This window comes from Plectropomus leopardus, chromosome 22 (assembly GCF_026936395.1).
Source record: "Plectropomus leopardus strain MGB_pleo_1.0 chromosome 22, ASM2693639v1, whole genome shotgun sequence".
NCBI lineage: Eukaryota > Metazoa > Chordata > Actinopteri > Perciformes > Serranidae > Plectropomus > Plectropomus leopardus.
In genome coordinates, this window is record NC_142197.1 from 11,337,216 (window position 1) to 11,361,884 (window position 24,669).

The following is a 24,669-nucleotide window of genomic DNA, read 5'->3' on the forward strand; positions in this document are numbered from 1 at the left end:
GCACCTTGGAGAAAAAAGTGGCACTAGTACACATTTTATGTAATCTGTTTTTGAGAACTATGACATTAAAAATGTGGGGTTTATTTTAATCATTTGGCTGACATTTACTTATGGCTGGTCCATATGAACATACAATACGTTGCTTACTTTGGCAGTATTTAATTTGCTTATCATTTGTTTTTGATGCTACTGAGTCTTCCACATTAAGACACCTACGCACACAAATTAAAATGTCAATCTCCAAGTAGCAAAGAGCGAGAAAAAAGTTGACACCAGAAAAGAAAGATGAGCACAAAAGATCAAATCTCAACAGAGCAAGAAAGCAAGGAGAGGGGAAAAGAAATATAAATGGAAGGCATCGATCATGGCTAAGCAGGTGTCTTCGACATTCAAGTATTATAATTCTATAATAATTATTGACTTTTCCACCGACAGAGTCCAGGTACATCCAAGGCTCGTTTACGAAGATGATAAATCATAATTGCAAGGTCAGCGGAAGTCAAGTATTGATCAATCCACAAGATGGGTGAAAAACCATTATCCTTGAATTCCGACAACTAATGAAGAGAATGAATGACTGGAAGAAGAATAACTGAAAAGGAGAGTCGGTGATTGTACAATAGAAATAGAGCGTGAGGAACTCGTGACAAGGTTACTTTACGTATTGTAATACAGGGGTTACGATTCTGTAAGCAAGTTGATATATCAAGGTTTTTTTTCAAATTTTCTAATTTTAAGAGCTAGCAGCATGTCCTTTTTGACTATGCCTGTTTATAGGCCTGTATTTATTGTGTTTACTTTAGATTAGATGGATTACAACACTGAGGAATGTGGCAGTCGGGTGTTCAAACACTACCATTGGTGCAGTGCAATTTGTTCAAGTACAGCAGTGCGACTATGATGCACATACAGACTTGTGTATGCATACGGTTCAGTTGTGGTTCATTTCACAGGTCATGTAACCACTTTTGCGACTATGCCAAGTTTACATACATTAGTCATCTAAAATTAGAAAATGAAAAGATGATTTACTACCTTTTCATCTTTAGTTAAAACTTAGCAGCTACACCTTGCTGCTCAAAGGCTACCTGAAACTACAGACAACTTTTATGGTGGGATGTTTTCTTTCATGTTACTTCATGCAAAAGTTGACATTGTGAATCAATCAACACATCTTAATTGTCAATATGACATCTATGACTATTTCATTTGTTTAAACTGTCTCTTGTAAGACAAAGCAGTAAACTGAACATAGTCTTTAAGCACTTAAAAAGCACCAAACCCCGTAAATACCACACAAAATCAGCCACCCCCACTAATCTTTGCGTGTAAAATCGTGTGTGTGTGTGTGTAGAATAGGTACACTATCATCAAACGTAATATTGTGATAGTACACAAGTGTATCAATATTTTCTTACACCCCTATCTGAAAGTGATGAAGAAGGAGTTTAGATGTGGAGAATATGGGCTAGTTTTCTCGAGGAGTGATCTAAATGAAAAAGGTGGGATAGTGGAGTAAACTAGTTTTTGGGCGCAGTCAATGAGAGTGACTCTTTAAACCCTCCACCAATGACCCCATCACTTTTCTGAAATATCCAAGCTTTTCTGAAAACTGACTCTCTTAAACGTAATACAATCTACCTCCTGCAATCACAATCCCTGTCTAGCAAAAGTGTGTAACATCACACATCCCTTGGCAGGAACATGCTGTTTCTGCCACTTCATGTTGCACACACAAACACACACACACACTCACATGCACTTCTCTGAACACGTGGCTATCAACATCTGCTAGCTCCACCCCTGATATCCCACCCACTGTCACCTCCACCCGTGTCTCCCACTAGACATTTTTCCATTTGCACCTCTTCTCTCTCCCCTCCTCATTGGGGTGTACAAATCAGATTGACAAGGAACACCACTTCTGGTCGCCCCCAGCAGGCACTCTCTTCCTCCTCTCACTGTTCCCGCTCCTCTCATGGGAACATGACGCTCTTACACATAAACAAGAAGCCCCTTTTTTCTCCATCTCAGACCGAGCATTAAAGGTGTGGGAGAGAGAGTGAGCTGTTTGTAACTATATTGCTTGCATAGGGGACTCAGCTGGACTGTTCTTTTTGTTTGCCGGACATCATGCATAAAGTCTATTTGAATATCAAAAGGAAAACAGGGAATGTGTGAAATAGATTTGGAGCCGAATATGTCTTGGGAAGTGAATGGAGGTCAGGGTTGGGAGAGAGTTGGGTGAGGGAGTATATGTAGGTGCCTGCACGAGAAGGGGAAAATCTGAAGTGTGCATGTTTGTTTACGTGTATATCCAGGGCAAGCATGTGGTGATAGGCAGGCTTTGTGTACGGCTGTCACATGAGGAGGGGGTTGTCACATCAAGCGTGCCCCAGGGCAAGGCAATATCGCACAAAACACAATGAACAGCCGCGGCACAAAGAGAAATAAAATCAAAGAAAAAGGCTGTAAATGCATTACTAACTCGGCGTGGTGCAAGACTGCGGTGGTTATTGAGATATGTTCACACTTCACCTCTCGGATGACCACTGAGGTACTGCGAGTCATCCGGCTGACTACAAACACACAACAAAGAGGCAATAAAAATAGCAAGGGGCGGAGATGTAAAAGTCTAGAGGTTGGGAGATAGCACAGGAATATGGGGGCATGGTAACACATCTATAGCTGGAAAATTGTTATTTTCATAATTTATTCATAGGGGATGTGATTGAATCTGGATGGGGTTCTGTGATTCTGAAGTAGTGGTTTGCCAAGGGTGCAAACACCCCCGCAAACACCATATACACATTCAGACAGACAGCTGAGGTTCTGCTGTATATACGAAGATTATACTAGCTGGCGGTCTCACTGCATACGTTCACCACACATATTCCAGATGTGGCTACATATGGAGCCGTAATAAAGTCTTTAGATGAAGCATTGGATTAATTGAAGCGTACGAGATGTGCTCCAGTGGAGAAGGCAAGCAATTAAGTCCCCCTGTGTGTTTGCACGTGTATGCGAGGCATGTGAATATGAGCCTGTGTAGCCGTGTGCATGTGTGTAATGATATATGGCGAGTCCTTACAACACTCTGGAGACATAAATTACAGATATTACAGATTAATTTCAAACCCATTAGAGATGTGTGGCTGTGGCTAGCTTACGAAATCATTACACTTTCTGCACAACCACCACAGCTCTGATTCTTATTTAAAGGTCCAGCCAGTGTGCAGGATTTAGGAGGATTTATTGGCAGAGATGGAATATTATGTACATTTCCTTAGAGTATAATCACCTGGAAAAACTAAATGTTTCTGTTACCTTTGAATGAGTTATTTAGATCTACACAGGGAGCGTGTCCTACTCAAGTCTGCCATGATGTACTGCCATATTTCTACAGTAGTCACCACCAGACAAAAAAAGACTCTGGCAGTGACAAAAAACAACCCCAACAAATACATTTAAAAAATGACTCAAATGATTATAAATGTTCATGAAAAATTGTTGCCAAAAAAAAATTCTGTCAATCAGCTATTGATTAATCAACTAATCTTTGCAGCTGCACTTTTGTAAACTGTTGGGTAGTTTAATTTATACGAAAATAGTATATTTTACTTTGGGGAGGGGGGGCTTTATGCAAAACTCTGTACGTACAACTTTCACATAAATGTGAAGTAAATGTAGTACAGTAATAGTATGAAGTGGCATTAAACAAATAGAGTAAAGTTAAATATAAGTACCTCAAATTTGAGTAAATGTTCTTAGTTACATTCCACATCTGTGTGAAACAGCTTTATTCAGTGTTTTATCCTGGTCCATTTGTTTTGGGGATGAAGAAAATCTAGGAAACTGAACATAGACACATGAGTTACTGTAACCTCTTGACATGAACACATATATTTATATCAGTCTGTAATATAATTCACAAAAGAACAAAAATTCCCTGCAAAAACTGCAGAGGCATCTGTAGTCTTGACTTTGTACTCTATTTAGTGCATGACCATTTTTCTTCCTTTGTCAACGGTGCATGGCTGGATTTAAAACGAGCAATCAAACTCTTATTTCCAGGGCTGTGTTGGTGAGCATCTGAGTTAATAACTATATTGACTTGAAGCAGACCGTTGAGGGGAAAAAAAGAGTTTAGGAACTCCAAGTAGAGAGACTAAGAGACACACATGACTAAGCTTTAAGTGTTGAGTAATCCCACAGCCAGAAGAACTCATCAAATCAATCTCTCGTTTCTAACTCTTTTCCTCTCCCTCCCTCCCTACAGTAAGTTTAATTTGAAGAGAGAGAAAAAGTCCCTTTCCACACCGTCTCAATACATATTTTTCTAATTTCTTCCTTCAGAAATCTCTTAATGGCTTCTTCGCTGGACCCTGATGAAAACAATGACTTTTAACCTTCCTCTCCCTCCCTCCTTCCCTCCATCCATCTTTCCCCCTCCCTCCATCACAGTCGACTTATTTCACTTTCTAAATGATTTCTTACTCCTTCAATCTCTTTGCAGCCATTCAGGCCCCGGCCTAGGCTCGTGGCCGGTGCTACGCATTGTGACAGGTGAAATGAAAGCCCACAGAAATCTCATCTTCTTATAAACGCTCCGAGGCATTCAGCCAGTCAAAAAAAAATATTTTTCCCCCCCTTTCTTTCTGAGGAACCGACAGATGGAGGAATAAAAAAAAAAGTGAGCTGTTATTTGAAGACCATTTGGGGTTTTCCTTTATCCACAGTTAATCAATGCTGTTCTTTTTGTGCCGGGGGGAGCTGAGGCAGTACATTTTGCATACATTTACAGACTAGCTACTGAATGAGTGGCATTTTTTTTTTTTGTCAGACAAAAAGAAGAACTGCAATCTGTGTTGAAATGTTTCTAGGGTTGTTAGTCAACTCCGTCCTTTGCTTATTTTCAAGTTAAATGCTAAGAGAAGCCTAATTAACACTGGGGATGCACTTTATTGGATTTTTTGCCGATATCCGATATACTGATATACAACAACTGATTTGGCCGATAGCTGATACCAATATCAATATATATCCATTTTTTCCCCACCTAATTTTAGTGAACATCAAGTCTCTTCTGTGGTGGAATTAACATTATGTCATACATACTCCTACCGTGATGGCCCACCAGACATATAATACAATGCTTTTTAATGTCTGTAATATTAATTCATTTTGCAAAATTTTAAAAAAAACAAACAACAACTTAAACTTTCGGTTGATGTTTTGCACATGTTCACTTTGTCAATAAAAAAAAAATATTGGTTTGTCATATCAGCAGAAATCGTGTAACGTGCCGTAATATCACGCATCCCTAATTAATACTACATTAAACAAACAGTTTACCTTAAAGAAGAAGTGTGTGAGATTTAGGGGGATTTCGTGGCATCGGAACTGTAAGCAGCTGAAACTTCACATTAAAAGTAGAAACATGGTGGACTCTGTAGACAAGGACCCACTCCCTATGTATTTATAAACAGCTCATTATACAGTAACTAAAAACAATGACTTTTATTTTCAGGTGATTATACAATAAAGAAAACATACTTATTATATTAGATTCCATTGATGCCGATATATGTCCCTGAATCCTACCCACTGGACCTTTAAATAGTCATGATTAGTTATGCCGACACTGTCAAAGGATTATTTCTGTATGTATTGTCGAGTCGTCTCCACAAATTAAAAGCTCTTTACTGTTATTGTCTCGCTCCATCTCCCACCTTTTCTGTTCTATCCAAACAATGTCAATGAGGCGCTTGCTGTGAAAAAAGGAATAGTAGCAGACAAACAGCGCTGTCAGGCACTGCTGATTGAAACCTCAAGGTCATAGGCAGAGAAACAGAAAGTAGAAAGAGAGAGAGAGGGAGAGAAACAGAAGAAGTAGGAGCGGTAGAACAGCTTAGACTCTCCAGGGTATGTGCTGTGCAGCTCACTCACTGTGCTATTTTGTGTGTGTCTGTGTGTGTGTGTGTGTGTGAGTGAGTGAGAGGTTTTCAAGGCCTCTCCCTGTAGGCGGATTCTGCAAAGTCACCCTGCTCTCTGCCTCTCGTCAATCTCTATCTCTATTTTCCTTTCCTCGCAATCCTGTTGTCTGCCTTTCTTTTCCTGAGTGGAACTTCTTGACCTGCAACGTGCCCTTCCCTATCTCCACCTTTTGTTACGCCACTCCCTCATGCTCTCATCTTGCCTCTCCACCCCCAAACCCCTCCCAATTCCCCCTATTGCTCTTTGGCTGGATCCTTCCGCACCTTTGCCTCCATCTTACCCGAACACCTCCCTCCACCTTCTCTTCAACCTGTTACCACTCAAGGCAAGACACACACCTGTTTGCCATCTTTTCATAATCTCTCCACTCCTGCCTCCACTCTTGTATCTACCTGCGCTTATCTATTATTTCAGTCTGTTTAGAATGCTTCAAGGTCTCTTATTTTTTCTATTTCTTTTTTCTTACTCAACCAAAACACCTCTAACCTCCCTCCCTCGCTTTTTTTTTCATCCTTCCACCTGACCTCAACCTTCTCTCTGTGTTCCAGCTGCTCTTTTCTCTCCTGCTGTATCCAACACACACCACAAACCTGGCCCAATTTATCCCTCTTCCTTTTTTTCACTCCACTGTCAATACTTTTCACACCTTCTGCTCCGTCATCTCTCTTTCCATTTCCTTCATCTCGCTATCCTAACACCCATCTTGACTTTACTTCTCCAATCCAGCTGTTCAGGAGTCCCCCCGTCCCCCCCACCCCAACCCCCTCACCTTGTAATTCTCCACTCTTGCTGTAGAGTTCACGCCTCTGCTCTCTCAAGTAGGCACTCATGCTGATGGCATGGGAAGATGATTCGAACCTACAAAACACACACAGAGTTCAACAAGTGGGCACACGATGCCATAACAAAACACACAATGCAACAGAAAAAGAAAATAGCAGAGAACACTCGGGAATGAGATGATAAACACACCAAAGTCAGGTCACTTTTATTTATTTGTATTAACTAACCTTAAATATATTTTTGGTCTTTGGACATATTTAAATTTCAGACTCCTCTCACATACAGAGTAATTTATTTTTTGATTATTTCTATTGTAGCACAAGGCAGAGAGCAAAGGGTGTGATCCTTACTTGAAGAGGGACTGCTTGGCACGCTGTGGTTTTTTCTTTGCAAAAAAGGCAGCAAACTCGCTGCCAGTGCTGGCATAGGAGAGCTGAGCCGATGGCTCCGTGGCACTGCGGCTGTTCTTCACGTCCAGATACTCCATGAGCAGAACCTGAAAAACAGAGCACTGGGTCAAAAGCTAAAAAGCAGGAGAATAAGAAGTACCTCGCTAATATTTTTCTGGGAGACTGTCCTTCAGCCAGGTCATATTGGTTCAATCTTTCCATGCACACTGACTGCATCCAAAGTGCTTTTGAATAAGACAGTACTTTATATGGTTGTTGTTTTCTGCCAGCAGCCTGATTAGAATAATAAAAAATATTTTAGATAACAAATAAAAAGTCTGTCTAATTACTTGAGGGTGTTAATCACAAGTTCCATCATAATACGATATTGTCTTATTCTACAAAATTATACTTGCTGATATCAGGGGCCTGTGATCAATATTAAAAATGAAACAATATGAACATTTCAAATCACAATTACAATAACCAAACTTATTATGATTATCCTTATATCACAATATTGATAAAATGTGCTGACAAAGTCCAAAATGCGCTCATACACAAACTGAAATCATTTCCTCGAGATCATCTAAAAGGAAACACTGATGCAGACATGCCATAGAAATTTCAAAATAAAGGTGTATCTTAAATATCATGGTGAGTACTAATGTTTTCACTTTGCATCAGTGATGTTGGATGTTAATCACTGAATCCTATCAATCCTGATTAATGTATTTTTACATATCTAATAATTACACCTGTTTTGTTACAAATGAATATCTAGCACCTCTATGTTGGTAACATTTTGCTTCAGAGTTGGTAAAAAGGATGGGTCATGGTAAAGTCGGTATAAAAGGATTTGGGATGTCATGAATACCAGTTTTAGAGCTTTGAAGCTTCAGTGAGAACTACCCACAAAGGACAAGGACAAAAATTTGACTTTTCTTTGAGTTTTCTTTTTACTGGAGTGAAATGGCTTTAAAATGTGCAATAACCGCTTGCCCATAAAAGTTAGACAGACAGACAGACAGACAGACAGAGAGATAGAGAGATGGATAGATAGATAGATTTTGACATTGATTACAATTCAGACAGTAGAAGCTTCAAAGCTATTAGGACAGCCCTGTAATGTAATATTACAGTCACTATAATATGTCCAATGACACATTATGTGATATTTTCAATGCAAACTTATACCAAACAACAAAGCATTAACTGTCAAAAACAGGGTTAAGTAAATCACAGGAGCTACATTAATGTTAATCCCTGATGTATCACATTCATTGCCTTCTCTTTCAACACTATCATCCTTAGATAATGTAACATGGAGTACTCAAGCTTATTAATAACCTTAGAGCTCCCACTCACATTCATATCCTGTAACCTCAACCTGCCTGCCCTGTTCATCTATCAACTAATTCATAAAAAAATTCCTCGAACCAAAGGGCCTTTGTACAACCTTCTTCTAGAATTTGGTTAAAAAAATACACACATTTAAATACATTTACTGTCAGATTGTGCTCTACCTTTGAGGAGCTCTCTACAAAACAAAGGAGGAACCACGAGTCACTCACGGTCATGGTCAGAAAAGTGTTGCAGTGTGGATTTATAAAAACTCGGTTTGCTATTCTGTGTTTGATGAAAATGTTTAACCTAAATCTCTCCGGTGTCACTTTAATTTTATTTCTATATCCCTTTGCACTGCTTTTAATTTCTTTGCCGTTCTTGTGCCACCTTGGTAATATTCAGGTGCAATTCAATTTTGTTGCAGAGTTCCAAGGATATTTTTGATGAATTATTCTTCTATTTTTACATCGCATTTGACGTCAACTTGCCGTTTTAAAAAAATGCCTTGTTAAGCAGAGATAGACGTATCTAGCAGATCAGCTTTGGACATCCCTGACAGCAGGTTTCGTATTTAGTGGGATTTTTCATATCACAGTTCACAGCAACACACTGTTTAGTAAGCCTGAGAAACAACAGAAAATCCAAACTTTGAGAAAAGGCCGCTGATGTGACCGGGTCTTTTTGATGACCAGTGTAAAAAATGCCGTCGACCATTTCCTCGATCTGTCTGCATGATCCATGGTGAAATCCATCAACGTCTTATCACGCTTCATAAAAATCTTATCAACTTCTAACAATAGCTGAGGACAAGCACATTGAAACTGTGGCCAGACAGAGAAAGTTAACTTACTCCACTCTATCATTCTATCTGCACTTTCCCTCTGTTGCTTTCATTGGCTCTCATTTTTCAAAATCTCTCGGTGCTTCATCTCTCATTTCTCACATTTCTATTTTCTCTCCCATGTTCCGTCTACCTCAGTTCATCGTCCCCTTTCTCTCTCTCGCCCCTCGTCATTCCTTTCTCTGTGTGAATACATATGTTCTAAAATAGCCTCCCATATCTAATAGCTTCATAATTTAGCAGGGCCATTTAGCCCGTGTGTGTCTAATTCTGAGGCGCAGTGTGGGTCAGCCCAGAATGGGACAGGAGTAATGGCCAAGCAGATGGAGATCCATCCCGACCGTAATGATGTAATTAACGCTGCGGAGAGCTCCCCTCGTCATGCATGGGAAAGCCGTCACATGCTAGCATCGATGTTAATTTCAGTGTGCGCACATGAACGTACATGCGAGTGCATAACAATGAAAAATAATGCATCTTGTTGGAATGCCTTTTAAAAACTGAATCATATCATTTTATTTCATCTAATTCTAATAATTATTTTGTGTTCAAATCTTAATTTGTGGTTATATTTATGATAACATCACACTAAAAAAATTTTAAAAAACTCCTTGAACATATTTTCCTTTTTTTTTTAAAATCATATTAACTTTCTTTAATGTAGAAATGTAAAAAATGGTGGTGTTAGATCGCTGCTAGACCACCATGTTATTACAGTTGCGTGCCTCCCTTTGTGTGCGGTAAGCAAGAGAGCAGAACGTTTTTGACTGCAATGAAAATGTTGTATTTGAAAGGCTAAACACCAACACATGAATTAAAGAGGAATCTTTTGTAAGATAAAAAGACACAGATCAGCCAAAACATTAAAACCACTGACAAATCATCTTGTCACAATGCAATGTTTTTAGGGAAACACTGGGTCCTAACATTTATGTAGATGCCACCTCAGCGACACTCCCTGATGGTTGCGGCTATGTGGCGCACAGCAGGACAATGCATCATGACACACTGCCAAATATGTGGTTTGGCAAGCATGGGACATGCCAGTGTCCCACTGCAAAACCGACAGGACTCAAAGGACCCGCAGTCAACAACCTAGTACCAGACACCACAGGATACCCCCAAGGTCCTGTGTTCATGTCTCAGCAGGTCTGAGCCAAGTCCGATTCAAGGAGGCCCCACTGAGGATCAGGGGTTCCTCTGGGGTACTTTGTCCCCCTGATGTTTGGTCAGATTGGGATCTGGCAATTTTTGCGGCCAGTTTGACGCTTTGAGTTCCTTGTCATGTTCCTTTAGGTCATTCCTGAGGAGTGCATTTTCCATCTGAATGCAATGAGGGGGTGTATTCAGTCTAAATGGTGTTGGGTTGGGTGAAGGGCATCAAGTTGCAACCACATAAATGCCAGAACCCAAGGTTTCCCTGAAAAACACTGCATTGTAACAAGATGATCCATGTTATTCACTTCGCCTTTCAGTGGTTTTAATGTTTTGGCTAATTGATTTATGGTGTGAATACCGGAAACAATTACTTTTTTTTACTTTGACTTTTGGACTTGACAACAATTTGGAGTTATTGAAAAAAAGACTTAAAAGGCTTAAAATGGTTGTCATGTAAAGTTAAATAAGTCTGGTGTCATATAGCTTATCTAAATATGCCAAATTAAACATGCAAACAAGATTTTCTGCCAAACATGTAATTACTCTCTGACATACCTTCCCACATCACAGGCAGCGCTGGAGGCCATATCACACGCGCCCTCTCCCACTGACAACGCCAGGGCCTCCACTTGCCACCAGCCTCATGCTGCAGCTAATCCTATCAGTGTATTAATTACTAATGATGAGCTGATGGAGCGAAACCCCCACTTGCTTGCAAGCTAACGCCCAAGTAGACTTAATGAAATGCCAGCGCTGGGCTGATGAAGGGGCTCCGACCCTACTTAAATTGCATTAGCCCAGAGACAGAGTGAACTTTGGAGGCAATTAACTGGACTGATAGCACAGGGAGAGAGATAGAGGGAGAGAGGGATGGGAGGCAGAAAGTAACATGGAAGGAGAGATAAAGGTGGAGTTGTGGAGAACAGAAAGAGCAAAGGATTATAGGTGGAGGGTGAACACTGAAAAGAATGCTAAAGAGAAAATGGGAATGGAAAGAGAGAAGGGAGAGAAAAAACACAAGAGACAAAGTTAAATAACCAGTTACTGGTAATTTAACACCTCTAAGTGAAGTCTAAAAAAGAGGGTTGGTTTCTCACCAATCTATCTCTAATCAGCAGCAAACCCTTGGTACAAAGCTAATAAGCTGCAAAAGTAAAGTTTTGTTTAACGTCACCTCAAATCTACAAAGCTGCCTGGATAACAAGCATAGCGTTGGCCTTAAAAAGGGTTACTTTGTTGCAAACTCAAACTACTGGAAATTTGTGGGTTTTTTTCTTCTTTTTTTAAGTGGATAGGATGACTCACTCCATCTTATTGTGCAGCATGCAAACCAATTATAAAGAATAATAACAATTTCAGAAACTGAGGACTTCATCCTCAGTTGTCAAGCAGTGTCTTAAGCTTCTTTTTATAAATGAGAGTTTTCAATAACAAATGCATCACAGCAACATAAATGAAGTCATTTTATTCTTGAAATATGCTATCTTTAAGTTCTGTTATGAGCACTCTGGTGATTCAATGTAGTTTCCACCTGACAACTGCTCTATTCAAGTATTTTCTGAAGAATTTAGTATTACAAACATGTCACACATAACACGTAACACACTCCCCACTATCTGCTCAATGCAAAGAAGGCACAACGTACGGATGGGGACAAATTAAAGTAAAAGCCTGAATCATTTAAAGCGGAGAAACATATTAAATGCAGACACCTCCATGTGCCTGGGCTCTCTGCGTGGTTTGCAGAGTATGAAAATAAAATGAATAAAATGCTACGGCCATGACAGTCACAAGATCTCAAACAGTTAATTTTGGACCCACATGTATAACAATACCTTCCACCACCATCACAACAAGACCCAATGATACAATACAGACTTTCATCTTCAGATCTGTTTAGTGATGTCTGATTGTCTCTGAGGCTATATGTCCTTTTTTTATGACTGGCTATGTTTGTTTTTCTTTCTATCTGCTGTACTCTGGTCTCTCTTGTAAAAGAGATCTTGATCTCAATGAAATTACCGGATTAAAGGTCCAGCGTGTAGGACTTAGTGGCATCTATTTGCAGAAATGGCATATGTTTGCATGAGTTGAGAATCACCTGAAAATAAGATTCGTGGTGTTTTCGTTACCTTAGAATGAGAAATTTGTAACTACATACGGAGAGGATCGTCTGTCACGGAGTCTGCCATGTGGTACCTACAGTAGCCCAGAACAGATAAACCAAACACTAGCTCTAGATACATCCATTTACATTTTCATGTTAGCAACCCTAGTTCTCCTACATGCTTTGCTCACAGAAGTGCTGCAATTTTACAGCTAGATTCACTCAGTCTGCTGTTCACTGATAAAACATCTACTCATACAACCTCGATGTACTATAGTAGTCTCCATACTATGAATAAGACAATATCCTCTTTCTCCCTCCTCCTCTCTCTAACCCATCAGGTCAAGCATGTGCAATCTCATTAAAATTTCTATTACTCATGCAACAGACACTGTGTATGACTGCACAGCTCATCAGTGAGACACATTTACAAAGTGACACAGAAGTGTCAGAAATAAGGACAACTAAAGAAACCACGAAACGGTCAGAGGTACTGGATTACAGAAAGAAGAAAAATTACAGTAAGATTTTGTTGCAAAGATATGAGAGTGACCAAAAAAATGAAATTAGAGTGAAAGATGGAGTTGCACTGAGATATGTGCAAAACTGTAATTAGGGACACAAAAGGCAAAGACAAAAGCAGAGTGAAAAAGCAAGTGATGCAGAGGAAGAGGTCCTTCTGTCACAGACTGTCACAGCTTAGAGATGATGAACAGCAGCAGCATCACAGCTGCCAAAACAGAGTTATTTCAGTGACTGCACCCAGAGCATTACATCAATGCAGAACAGCACAATTCTGAAAGTGACCAAACTAAACAAATTGGCTGACAATATTCATTTGCAATGACCCCAAAGCTTGGTTATCAGAGGAAGACCTAAATTCCCTTTACATGTTGCATTAACATGTTACGGGTGATCGCATTTTTATTCGATAGAGCTTGACCACGTGAAAGTAGAGGTGTAAATGTACCCAAAACGCACTGAGGATGGACCGTGATCCAATTGACCACAAGTATAAATGCAATTATTTTAAATCCATACACAACAACTGCATGCTCTGTTTAATGGCAATTTTAAAAAAGAATCATTTGACAGACCTAATTGAAAGTATTACATCTAAAAAATGGACGCAGCCACAAAAGTTTGAGTTCCACCAATACAAATACAAAGACTACTGCTGCTTGAACTTTCCATCTTGACTCAACACCAGTCTGCCACAAAGTTGAGCATTTGTCTATAACACCCTGTATGTCAGACACTCTTTCTGAGTTAACAGAGCATTGGCTATCATGAAAATCTTTTTCACAATTTCAAAATTGTCATATTAATGACGTTATCAAGAATATAAGTAATCCATGACAATGTATGATTACACTTTTTGCAAACTAATGACATAATCCTGATTACTAATTAATTGTCACTAACCAACCCTGTATATTAATACCAGGTGTACATGTAATCAGGTTAATCATTTGAAACCTGAGCAAATCAGCTTGATTTCTTTCAAAAACAAGGAAGGCAATGAGCAAATTCACAATAAATGACCCAAAAATCGGTAAAAGATTTGAAAAAAGCTACCAGAAAATTACCCGAAAATTACCACAAAAAAGGGAAACTAAAAAACAAAAAGAGAAGGCCTGATAAATTCGAAAAGAAATGTGTGTGTGTATATATATATATATATATATATATATATATATATATATATATATATATATATATATATATATATATATATATATATATATATATATATATAGTCTCTGGAAAATTTCCCAGTTTTTTTGTTTTGTTTTTTTTGTGGACAATTTCCAAAAAAGTTTTCTCTCTCTCTCTCTCTCTCTTCTTTTTTTAACAGTCATTTTCAGGTTGTTTTTTTTTCTGTCACTTTTTACCAATATTTTTCAGAAAACGATTTAAACCTTTTTGCTCATGGTTTAAAGGTTTGAAAACATGTGAAATGTATCTGAATATACCACAAGAAAAACTGATCCAGGTTTCAAAGGGTTGGATCCTACAAACAATTTGGAAAGAGACACATTTAACCACAACACAAACAGTTGTGGTCAATAATCATTTTAGTATCTCCATGGTACATTAGTTCAGTGAACTTTCACTGTAACTTTCATAAAAAGGTTACAAAGAGTTGATGGAGAAACAGTAGATGAGGAAATGAACTGCTGGAATTCCCCAAAAATCAATACTTGTGGGTGAATCTGTGAAACAGTAGATGAAAAAAGGGGTAGATGCACATATGTGAGACATCAGGCAAATGGCTCTTTGCACCAGATACTAAGCTCGGGATTTCACATCAGCTTAAGTGTGTGTGTGTGTTTGGGTGCTTTTGTGTGTGAGTAGGCGCACACGCAACACTCACATCAATCAAGAAAATCATTTCCATCACAACAATCAACCAACCAGCCTCATTCAGTGCTCGAGTAGCTTGGGTCTCATCCCAAATTCAAATAAGTCCACTGGGCTGAGTGCTAACTTCTATTAAAAAAGAGAAAAGCTTCATCAAAGTTTGCCTTTGTTATTCATTACCAGCATTCCCCTTCATTTCTTCCAAACCAAATGTCCTGATGTCTCTCTTTGTGCCTTGAGAGAGCAAACACTCATCCTCCCTTCTGTCCATTAGGACCCTAACACCCAGCAAATCAGCACAATTAAGGGAGCATCACTCAAAGCTTTGCAGGTGAGCACTTGTCACAGGATGAACTCAGCGTTCAACTGGCGAAGATTGAAGAAATAAATATCACTTAATTTTCTCTTGCGTTGTTTCCATCCTATCCTTCTTATTAAGTAATTTTAAAAGCAGCCGAGGGAACAATCTCAACACTTTGTTCCTTTCTCAAGGCTTTATTGAAATCGGCTGTTTTCCCATCAAATCCCTTGGCTGGTGTCTTGTCACAAAACATATTGACTGATATCCCTTGCCTCAAGCTTGAAGTTAAAGCCCAAAGTGTCCTTGGCCGTCAAAGAAAGTGTTCTTTATACGCCCTGTATTGATTGTGTTCCAGAAACTTCAATAACCTTCACAAGTTCTGACAGAGCTCCAGCCACAGCTACTCCCACAGTACTGAACTACCGCTAACCAGTGGGGGTTCCCACCTGGAGCGTACTGCATCTAGTCAATCTTTTGAAGGCTATCTTGTTGACGGAGGAAAGGAAGATGTGTCTGCGTGTTCACTGAAACCCATTTTATTTCTCTCTGTGTCCTTGCTGTGTCCCCAACCAGCTTTTTTGATGTGAGAACATTTGTATGTGTATTTATTGTTTCAAACAAAGAAGGAAGAAGAAGAATAGAGGCATTTCTGGTGTTGAATTGTGTTTCTATGGATACTATCCATTAAAAAGGTGAGCTTTGAATTTTTAATCTGCATGTATGATAATCAAAATAGTCGTGAATATGTTGAAAGGGCAATAATTACTGTGCATTTTTTACCTGAATAGCAAAGAGAAAAGAGCACAGATTTAACATACAAACAGACCACTGACAATATTACTATTCATCATAATTGGTTTTCAGTATGATTATGGTGTTCTTTTTTGTGTTGCTGTTTACTAAGACTGCAGTGAATAGTCTTAGATTAGCTAGATTAGGGCTGTAAATAATATGACAGCAGGAAACACATATTGACGGTGGAATAGACTTTGACACATTTTTTGATGGGGGAACAGACTTCGACACAACACCATTAAAGAAACCTGAAATCTACAGCACAGAGCAGACGTGTTAATATCATGGATGTATGAAGAGAACTGGATACAGCGTTGTTGGCATGGCCCAAGTCATTGCTATGAAAGTCAGTGGCGTATGAAGCCAAGAAAGTTTAAGCATAAAATGACCCAAATCTTCCCCATCATTGGGCCCCCTAGAGCACAATAAAGATTTGGGTTGCAGAGCATCTCTGACTGTATGTGAGAATATTGATGGTAACAAAGCATTAAGTGCTCTTTTTAAAACTGTATAAAAACTCCTGGCAAGTCCAGTCGTAACATCTATCCCTGAAACAGTACATGTTGTTAATCTTCCAGGAGTTTAGCATTCACTGTACAGGAAATTATAATGTGTAGCCTTTTGCAACACAGAGTCAGAAAGTGCATTGACAAGTCAAGGAAATGATTGCAAAAACATACATGAGCAGTTGATTAAGTCTGCAGGTCTCCAGTGATTTTGATGTAGTAAATATATATGGGATGGGGGGATGGTGACGGGGGGTGAGAGACTTTACCGTGGAGATGGTAGACGTCATTGCGCTCCAGCAATATGTAAATATGACAGCGCTTTGGAGGGCAGAATAAATGTGACACATTGATTAAAATGTTGGGTGAGAACAACGTAGCCATGTCTGCGCTTCATATCTAATTAAAAGAGATCATTGTCTTCTGGCTGCTCTCTGGCAGTTCAATTCACCTCGTTTTCACTCTGCTGATGAGCTAAGAGAAGGCACTGCATATTTACGCCACTTGTACATTTATTTATATATTTTTGGCACAGACATAGCACCCATTCTTTGTTTTTGTTAATCTATGGCAATGAATGATTCATTTATGAAGTCCTCTGAACAAAAAAGAGCAGAGGAGGAGGAACGTGATTAGAAATACATAAAAACAGCAAGAACATTAGAAACGGATGGAAACAATGCATTAAAGATATCCCAAAAGCCGAGGAAAAATCAAAGTACCAAAGAGAGAAAAGAGTTAACTGGCGAGTGCCACTTAGTGTATTTTAAAACAGGGATAGGTACCTTGACGTCAATTTGATCAAAGTTTGCTTTTTGAAATTTTCCTCTTCATTCGGAGTCCACGTCAAAAAAGCTCAGCCCCTGTTGCGCGCTTTCTTATCTCTGGCTACAGTAGAAAATGTTAATATGTGCAAGTTCGAGTCTGGTGAAGTTTCTATGATCTAGAAATCAGTTCTTTCACATGCCAGCAGATACCTCAGGAGCATCTATCCATATTTCTTTTTTTTTTCAAAGTTCCTTGTCTGCAGAGAGGAAGCCACTCATTAAAAGTGTGATTTGCACTCTGGTCACACGCTCGCAGCAGACAACGGACATGGCGAGCAGTCACCCGGCCGCAAATCCTTGCAGAATGCGCAAATGCCGAGCTAATTAACAAACTTGCACGCCTGAAACCAAACGGCCGACAAGGTCAAGAAGGTGATAAACGTCAGTAGCCGGAGACACTGTGAGGCAAATATACATTAAATAACACTCCCACTGTGTGGTCTTAATGAAGAATTCATGGAGAGGTTTATGAACTGTGATCTTTCATGAACTGTGTTACCCAATTACCTGATCACGTATTGCGACTTCCATCTCGTTAATGATTCAAAGGAAACTTGTGGATTTTTCTTGCCTGGCATCTCGTGTTGTTTTGACTAACATTTTAACGCGGAACATCACATTAAACTTGCCAGGCTGACAGACTGTCAGATGCTACTATACGATGTGTTTTTTGAAGAGGAAAGTGTATTAAACATGTATGAATACACATAAAATCCAGTCACTGCGACTTCTTTGATATAACAGACTGCTTTGAAGAAGAGGATGGAAAAAGAAAAAGGCATGGATGGAGGTAGAGAGTAGCAAAGGCATGCAGGCATGGTGTACACTCAGAAATGTAAATTCAATGATGGTGTGAATAATCAATAGATACACTCACACACATTCTACAGAAAGCCACTTGGAAAAAATTGTGAAGTAGCCTTAAAAACACTCTTCCAGCATCAATACCGCTGATTACCATCCAGTCTTCAACGCTTTGAATCAATACTTCCATGTGAAATTAAGAGCAGAAGCATCCACCAGCATTTCCGAACAGGGATTAGAACCATTACATGAATCTTGACTTTCAAAAGCTTGTTTATCTGCTCCCCATTCTGAGCCTACCGGGCCTCAGTCACACGTTGATGAACGGCGTTTCTTTGCCAAGGCCGTGTAACCGGGTGCACCCCGTGTTTCTGTCGGCTCTTGCATCTGTCTGCTGGTATGTCATGTGGAAAGGTCAACCTGGTATCTCCACCTCTTAAAGTGGAGGGGGAAAAACACCTCGCAAACGGTTTCTGTACATGTCAAAGATGTGAACTGCTATAAGTGAGAGGTGCAAGACAGGCAGGGATTCAACTGATTTAAAGGGATAGTTCAGATGTTCTGAGGAGGGTTTGTATGAGGTACTGTATCCATAGTCAGTGTATAGCATACAGTAGATGGCAGTGGGCCCTCTTTAACTAATCCTTAAAAGATTATTTTTTTTAGGCTTTTACCTCTGTTGTGATAGGACAGTACAAGTCTGAAAGGGGGAGAGAGAGAGGGGGGCGACATGCAGCAAAGGGCCGGGCCGGAAACGAACCTGCTGCGGCAAGGACGTGGGGTGCCAGCTCGACCAACGGAGCTACTGGGCACCCTATTGGTTAATCCTTTAAACCCTGGATCAACATCAGTTTTCTTGTGCTTCGTCAAGACGTGTTTCACAAGCATTTAAACCTGAAACGTATGCAAATTTTGTTTAATTTCTTCTAAAAACACGGGGGAAACGGCAATCAGCAACTTGGCATGAAATGTCCTGCAAACTACAAAAAAATGGTAAAAGTTCACCAGAAAATGACCTGAAGATTAGCTTTAAAAAAAACAGAGCAGAAGAATTATTATTATTATCAGATAACTAGAGAAAATCAGACAGAAAACTATATTTATCATAATTATATATTAAAATAGGTTAGATAATATATAGTATTTTTTGTTTTTTTATTTTTTTGCTGGCTTTAAAGTAGCGATATAATTAATAATATAATTTTGGCATTAGAAATCAGTGTCTCACATTAAGGTAACATAGTGAAAAAACTCTCATTACAGCTTGCACTTAAACTGATATTAATTTTTTAGGTACAGCAGTACATTGCTTGGCTTCCACGTCATACGCATGCCTGCTTCTCCAAACTGGGTGCATGCCAACTGACATCTACTCTGTGTGGATAAGGACCTCTTTACAAACTCACTTCAAAGAATAAAAACTATCCCTTTAACTGTAAAGGAGAGAAAAGATCTTCTGTTTGTTTCGAAATATCACTTCTAAATTGCATATTTTGCAAACGATAGTGAAGGCCTGTTACCATGGTTATTGTAGAACTGAAGATATGGTGAGGGACTAACAGAGATCACAGTTTTGACAAATGTTGTGTAGGTTCCTGCCCCTTTGAGGGTTTAAGGTGTGAGATAAGACCTGACTCAGTATCCTATAAAATTTAACAGAGCCACCGTGGGAGCTGCAGGAATTTAATTTCTCTCATTGCTGATATGCGACTCTCCAGGACGGAGTGGGCTAAACGAAGGGGGTGAAAGGGAGTGTGGGAGTTGTGAGAGAAAGAGAAAGCAAGATAATGAGATGGAGAAGGAAATTACAAGGAGCATGAGGGGTATATGCACAAGGTATTGGGAAATTGAGAGACTGTGATACAGAGGCAGCAGGAATGATGCTGGAGAAGGAAGGAGCAAGGGAAATGGAGAGTGGGGAGAAAACAGCAAAAGAGATGAGAGGAATGGCAAGAGGGAGGGTGGGCTGGACGAGGGGCTTTCATATTGATACAATCGGTCAGGAAATAATAACACGAGTGAGTGAATAAGAAAACCTCATTTCACGTAATGAGTATTCTAATCAAGAGATTACATTATCTCACATCGCAGGGACAGGGGAGAGTGAAGCCCCTGGCAACTGGGTGTTGGCAGTGATCGCATGCTGGGGACTGGCTTCATGCCTTCTATAACTACACTGGTACAGTACAGCTATTACAGCACATGCCTATGCACAATCACACCGTTGGAAACACACAAGCACGCACCTAAACATGCTTGTATTTATGAATCTATGCATGCAAGCCAGGGAAAAAAAAAATCAACTTATTGGGAGCATTTGAGCAGTAGTTAAAAATGCAGTGATTTTTAACATAACATAGTTCAATCATTTTAGTTTTATAATCAGTAAACACACTGGTCTGTGCACAGAAAGGACAAAATAAGAGAGAAATCAGCATGATGGCCAATACAGATATTTAATTTTAAGGCCAATATCAGCTGATGCCAATGACGTGCCGATATTGAGCATAAGTATGTAAGGATGGACGGTCAACTCGAAAACGTAATGCCTCTGGCCTTGGCTATGGTTCGGAGGCATAAAAAACACTGAAGGAATGCTAACCAGGAGTTCATGCTGGGTACATGAGAGAAGTTTCAGCCTTTTGCAATCTGCAACCCTCACTGCTAGATGCCACTAAATCCTGCACACTTTTTTTCAAAGAAACACCTCATACTCTTTAAGAAACTCAGGCTACTTTAAATGGTGGTTAGTGGTTATTCACATGAGAAATGCTTTAGAAAAAAAAATAAATCACACAACTCCTAGACTCCCCATGAAGGACCTTTAGGGAAATGCTGTTTCCTTGAACACACACAGGAAGATGCACACACACAAACACTGATCACTTTGAGAGGAACTACTGCCACAGATTTCCCTCTGAGATTCACCATAGGTCAGCTCAACAGCTGCTCATCCCCTCAGCCAATCAAACAGGAGCAGGGAGCAAGAACCCGGCATAAATACACGCCAATTAAAGAACCTAAAATTAATCCAAGCAATCAAGCTTCCCCTGTCTTTTCCTCTTGCTACTGCTCGCTGACAGATTGAATGCCATCCATCACATCGCTGCCAGTTCCTCTACTGATTAATTTACTATGAGAGAAGGTGAATTAAATCGATGCTTTAAGACAAGCGCAGGGTGGAAAATAAATCAAGGATGAACAAATCTCCATGGCAGTGGATGAAAAATAAAAGCCTGGGGGTATGCCAGCAAGGGAAGACAAAACAAACAACTTGGTGCTGTGCTACAATATGGCCCTATACTTAAAAGAGCAATGCTGTATGAACACTAAAACAGAATAATGATGCCATTTATCAAAGTAGGTTTGATTCGCATTTTCTTCATGTTTTTGGTCACAGAGATATACATCTATTATAATCTACTGGACTGAAAGACATTTCACACTTTGTTTTTGTTGTGTAATTTCCCCACCCAGATTACTAACATATAATTTATAGAAAATACTTATAGGTGTTGCTATTTAAAACTTCCTTCTTACTTCATATCTAGGGTCTTAATACTGAAAATATATTTAGTAAATATATCCAGGCTTCCTGTGCATTTCATGAATAAAATTTCAGAACTATTCCATGCCTTTTTAAGGGCCCATAATTATTTTTCAATAATTTCAGCAAACAAACATCAAGGAATAGATGGGAAGTGGGGACAAAATAAAGAAACATACAGTATTTGACAGTAAAGAAAATGTCAAACTGACACATATTAGGGCTATGAATGGTCCATGGCTACAGTAAAAAAATTTGACATTGTTACATTTTGTGGATGACTATCCATGGAAAATTACTGTTAAATATTTACTGTTGTTTTTTTTTCAAATTTCATGACTTTTTCAGGTCTGGAAAATGTCATCAGTAAATCCATCTTTTCTTTTAGGTTTTCCATGACCGTGGGAACCCTGTATATCAACGTTCTGGTACATTTTTCAATGACATTTGCTCATATCTGACCTGCAGCACGGTCTGGATCTTGGCAGAGACATCAGCCTGCTCGTATAGTTTGATGCCCTCTTCGTGGGCCCCGCCCGGACACTGCACGGCGATCTGCTGCAAGTGGGCCAACACCACACTGTGAGCCTGGGCCACTGCCTTGAACTTATCAAACAGAAGCTCCAGCAGTTCCAGCAGCAGCCTGTAGAGGGAGCCAGAGGGGGCAGAAACAGGGAGGGAGAGGAGGATGACCAAGAGGGATGGAGAGCAGGAGAGTGGGGAGTGAAGATATGAAGAGGAGGGGAAGGAAAAAGGAAGATCAAGTGAAATTATGAGTGCTACTTAATAAAAAATGAAACAAAACAGATATGATAAATTTATTTCACTTTTGGAACACATTTATTTTTTAAGCTAGCATTCACTAGACAGTTTATTGGTTAGAAAAAAATACACAGCCTCTACAGTAAATCACCTGGCCTTGGATTTCTATACAAAGAAAGCACAAAGCCACCAAGACAGTCAAATTTGCAGGAAATTATTGGAGGAAATTAGAGGAAAATGAGACTTTAGATTGTGGTGTGACTGTTGGTGCCACATCAGTTAACAGATTTTTTTCCCTTTTACCAGCAAAGAACATAAAAAGTCTCCACACACAATTAGAGACAGCTGTTAGTGCTCGCCTTGCCTGCAAATTCACAGTATCCATTTTAGTAGCTGAAAAATACTGATGGTCATTCAAAACCGCATTTCTAGCGTGATTCAGCCAGGGTTCCCACAAATTGGCATAGGCAAAATATCAAAACTTTACATGACTTTTTAAGGACCCATGATATGAAATTCATATTGAGGGAAAGCATGCGCTTCACTGTTTCTGTGGCTCTAGCCACGTAACTTGTCTTAAAGGGGAAGGCTCGGTCATATTTAGTAAAGGAAAATGAGAGAAAATGAAATGTGAGTTTTTCATTTGTATCATTCAGTAAAAAGGTTGTTTGAGTTAATTTGCCTTATGTGACACTGCACATCCTGCAGTGTAACTGTAATTATGCCAGCTGAATCGGATTTGGCTGTTCAACACTAATATGTAACTATTTGTTTTGTCTGTCAAACAAAGTTTTTAAGACTGAATGGGCTCTGCTGGACGTTCAGCGTGAGAGCAGCATCCATGTCTGATAGTCAACAAGCTAACTGTGCTAACAGCGGGTCGCAAATGTGCAACATTTTTTGCAGACACTAGCTATCAAACAAAAGCCAGAGACTGTATAGTTTTAAGTTGCTGTGAGCTGTATATTCACCACTTCTAACAGAAGTTCTCTCCTCCTACATGCCGTTGCCTGCATGTCCACAACTGCTTGTACCAAACAGTAATGTGAAAGTCAAGAGCGCTCACTCTCCAGCAAAATCTGGAGACCAAACATCCCCGAAATCTGCACAGCAGAAAAACAACTGCTTGACTTGAAGCAATCTCAGTTGACTGAGGGTCTCTAACTGATGATTCCAATCTCTGACCTTCAAGGAGCAGCCCTAATCTACACTACTGGAAAAAAATGCAACCAGAAAATCTCACCTGTGCATGCACATCATCTTTCCTCCTCGCCTGCATGGCAGACTTTTTACACAAACCTCCATTTAAAAAACTGGTTTCAAGTCTAAATTACAATAATATGTTTGCTCAACAAAAAAAAAACTTTATTCCTTTAATGGTCATTAATGGATTACTATTATAATAATAATTGTGTAATACTATATACTTTGAAACTGTGGTATTTTCTAAAATTTCATACTGTCTCGACCCCAGTTGCCTCCCCTGTAAGCCAACACACTCGCTCTTCTACTTAGCCCATCCAAAAATATCACTAAATAACACTGTTTTCCTTTGTCACCTCCTCTCTGAAGGTCCAGTGTAGGTATATAATAAAACAGTATACCAATGAGAAAAGATTAATGTGCATCTAGAGTTTTTGCTCCACCCTTATAATTTGCTTAACCTCCTGAGAGATGTATACGTGCACAGTTGCTTTTTACTAAATGATGTAATGATTCTATTTCACCATATTTATCAACACAATAAAACATATAATTATAAAACTGCTGTATAAATCCAACATATGTCTTGCTGTTGTGAGGAAAACTGAAGGTAATACTGCAGCTGTCCTGAAGAAAATGAGGAAAATAACAGATAGCAATAATTTACCCAAAAATCATTACTGAGTGCATTTTACATTACCAATTAGGTTGCCTGTTTTCATTCACATTTCATATTCAGCAGCTACTTTTCCTACAGTAATAACCGGCACCTGGGCTGGCTATTGGAGAAATAGTGAGCTGCCTAACCTAGACTCAAATGAACAGTAACTCTCATTAGTTCTAAATGGCTCTGGCTGAGGAAGAGCGCACAACCCAAACCAAAAAGACCTTCCACTTGATCTGAGTGCTACACTCTGGACTGGAAACTCTCACAGTTG

At 39.4% G+C, this 24,669-nt stretch overlaps 1 protein-coding gene across 1 annotated transcript in view; it reads right to left on the minus strand.

Annotated features, from left to right (window-relative positions):
- exoc4 (exocyst complex component 4) overlaps window positions 1–24,669 on the minus strand; it is a 155,628-nt gene that overhangs the window by 110,799 nt on the left and 20,160 nt on the right. Inside the window, exons 8-10 of the mRNA XM_042511086.2 lie at window positions 22,229–22,409; window positions 7,131–7,276; window positions 6,767–6,855 (exon numbers count right to left, since the gene is read on the minus strand). Coding sequence (XP_042367020.1) covers window positions 6,767–6,855; window positions 7,131–7,276; window positions 22,229–22,409 — 416 coding nt within the window. The remainder of the gene's footprint in view (window positions 1–6,766; window positions 6,856–7,130; window positions 7,277–22,228; window positions 22,410–24,669) is intronic.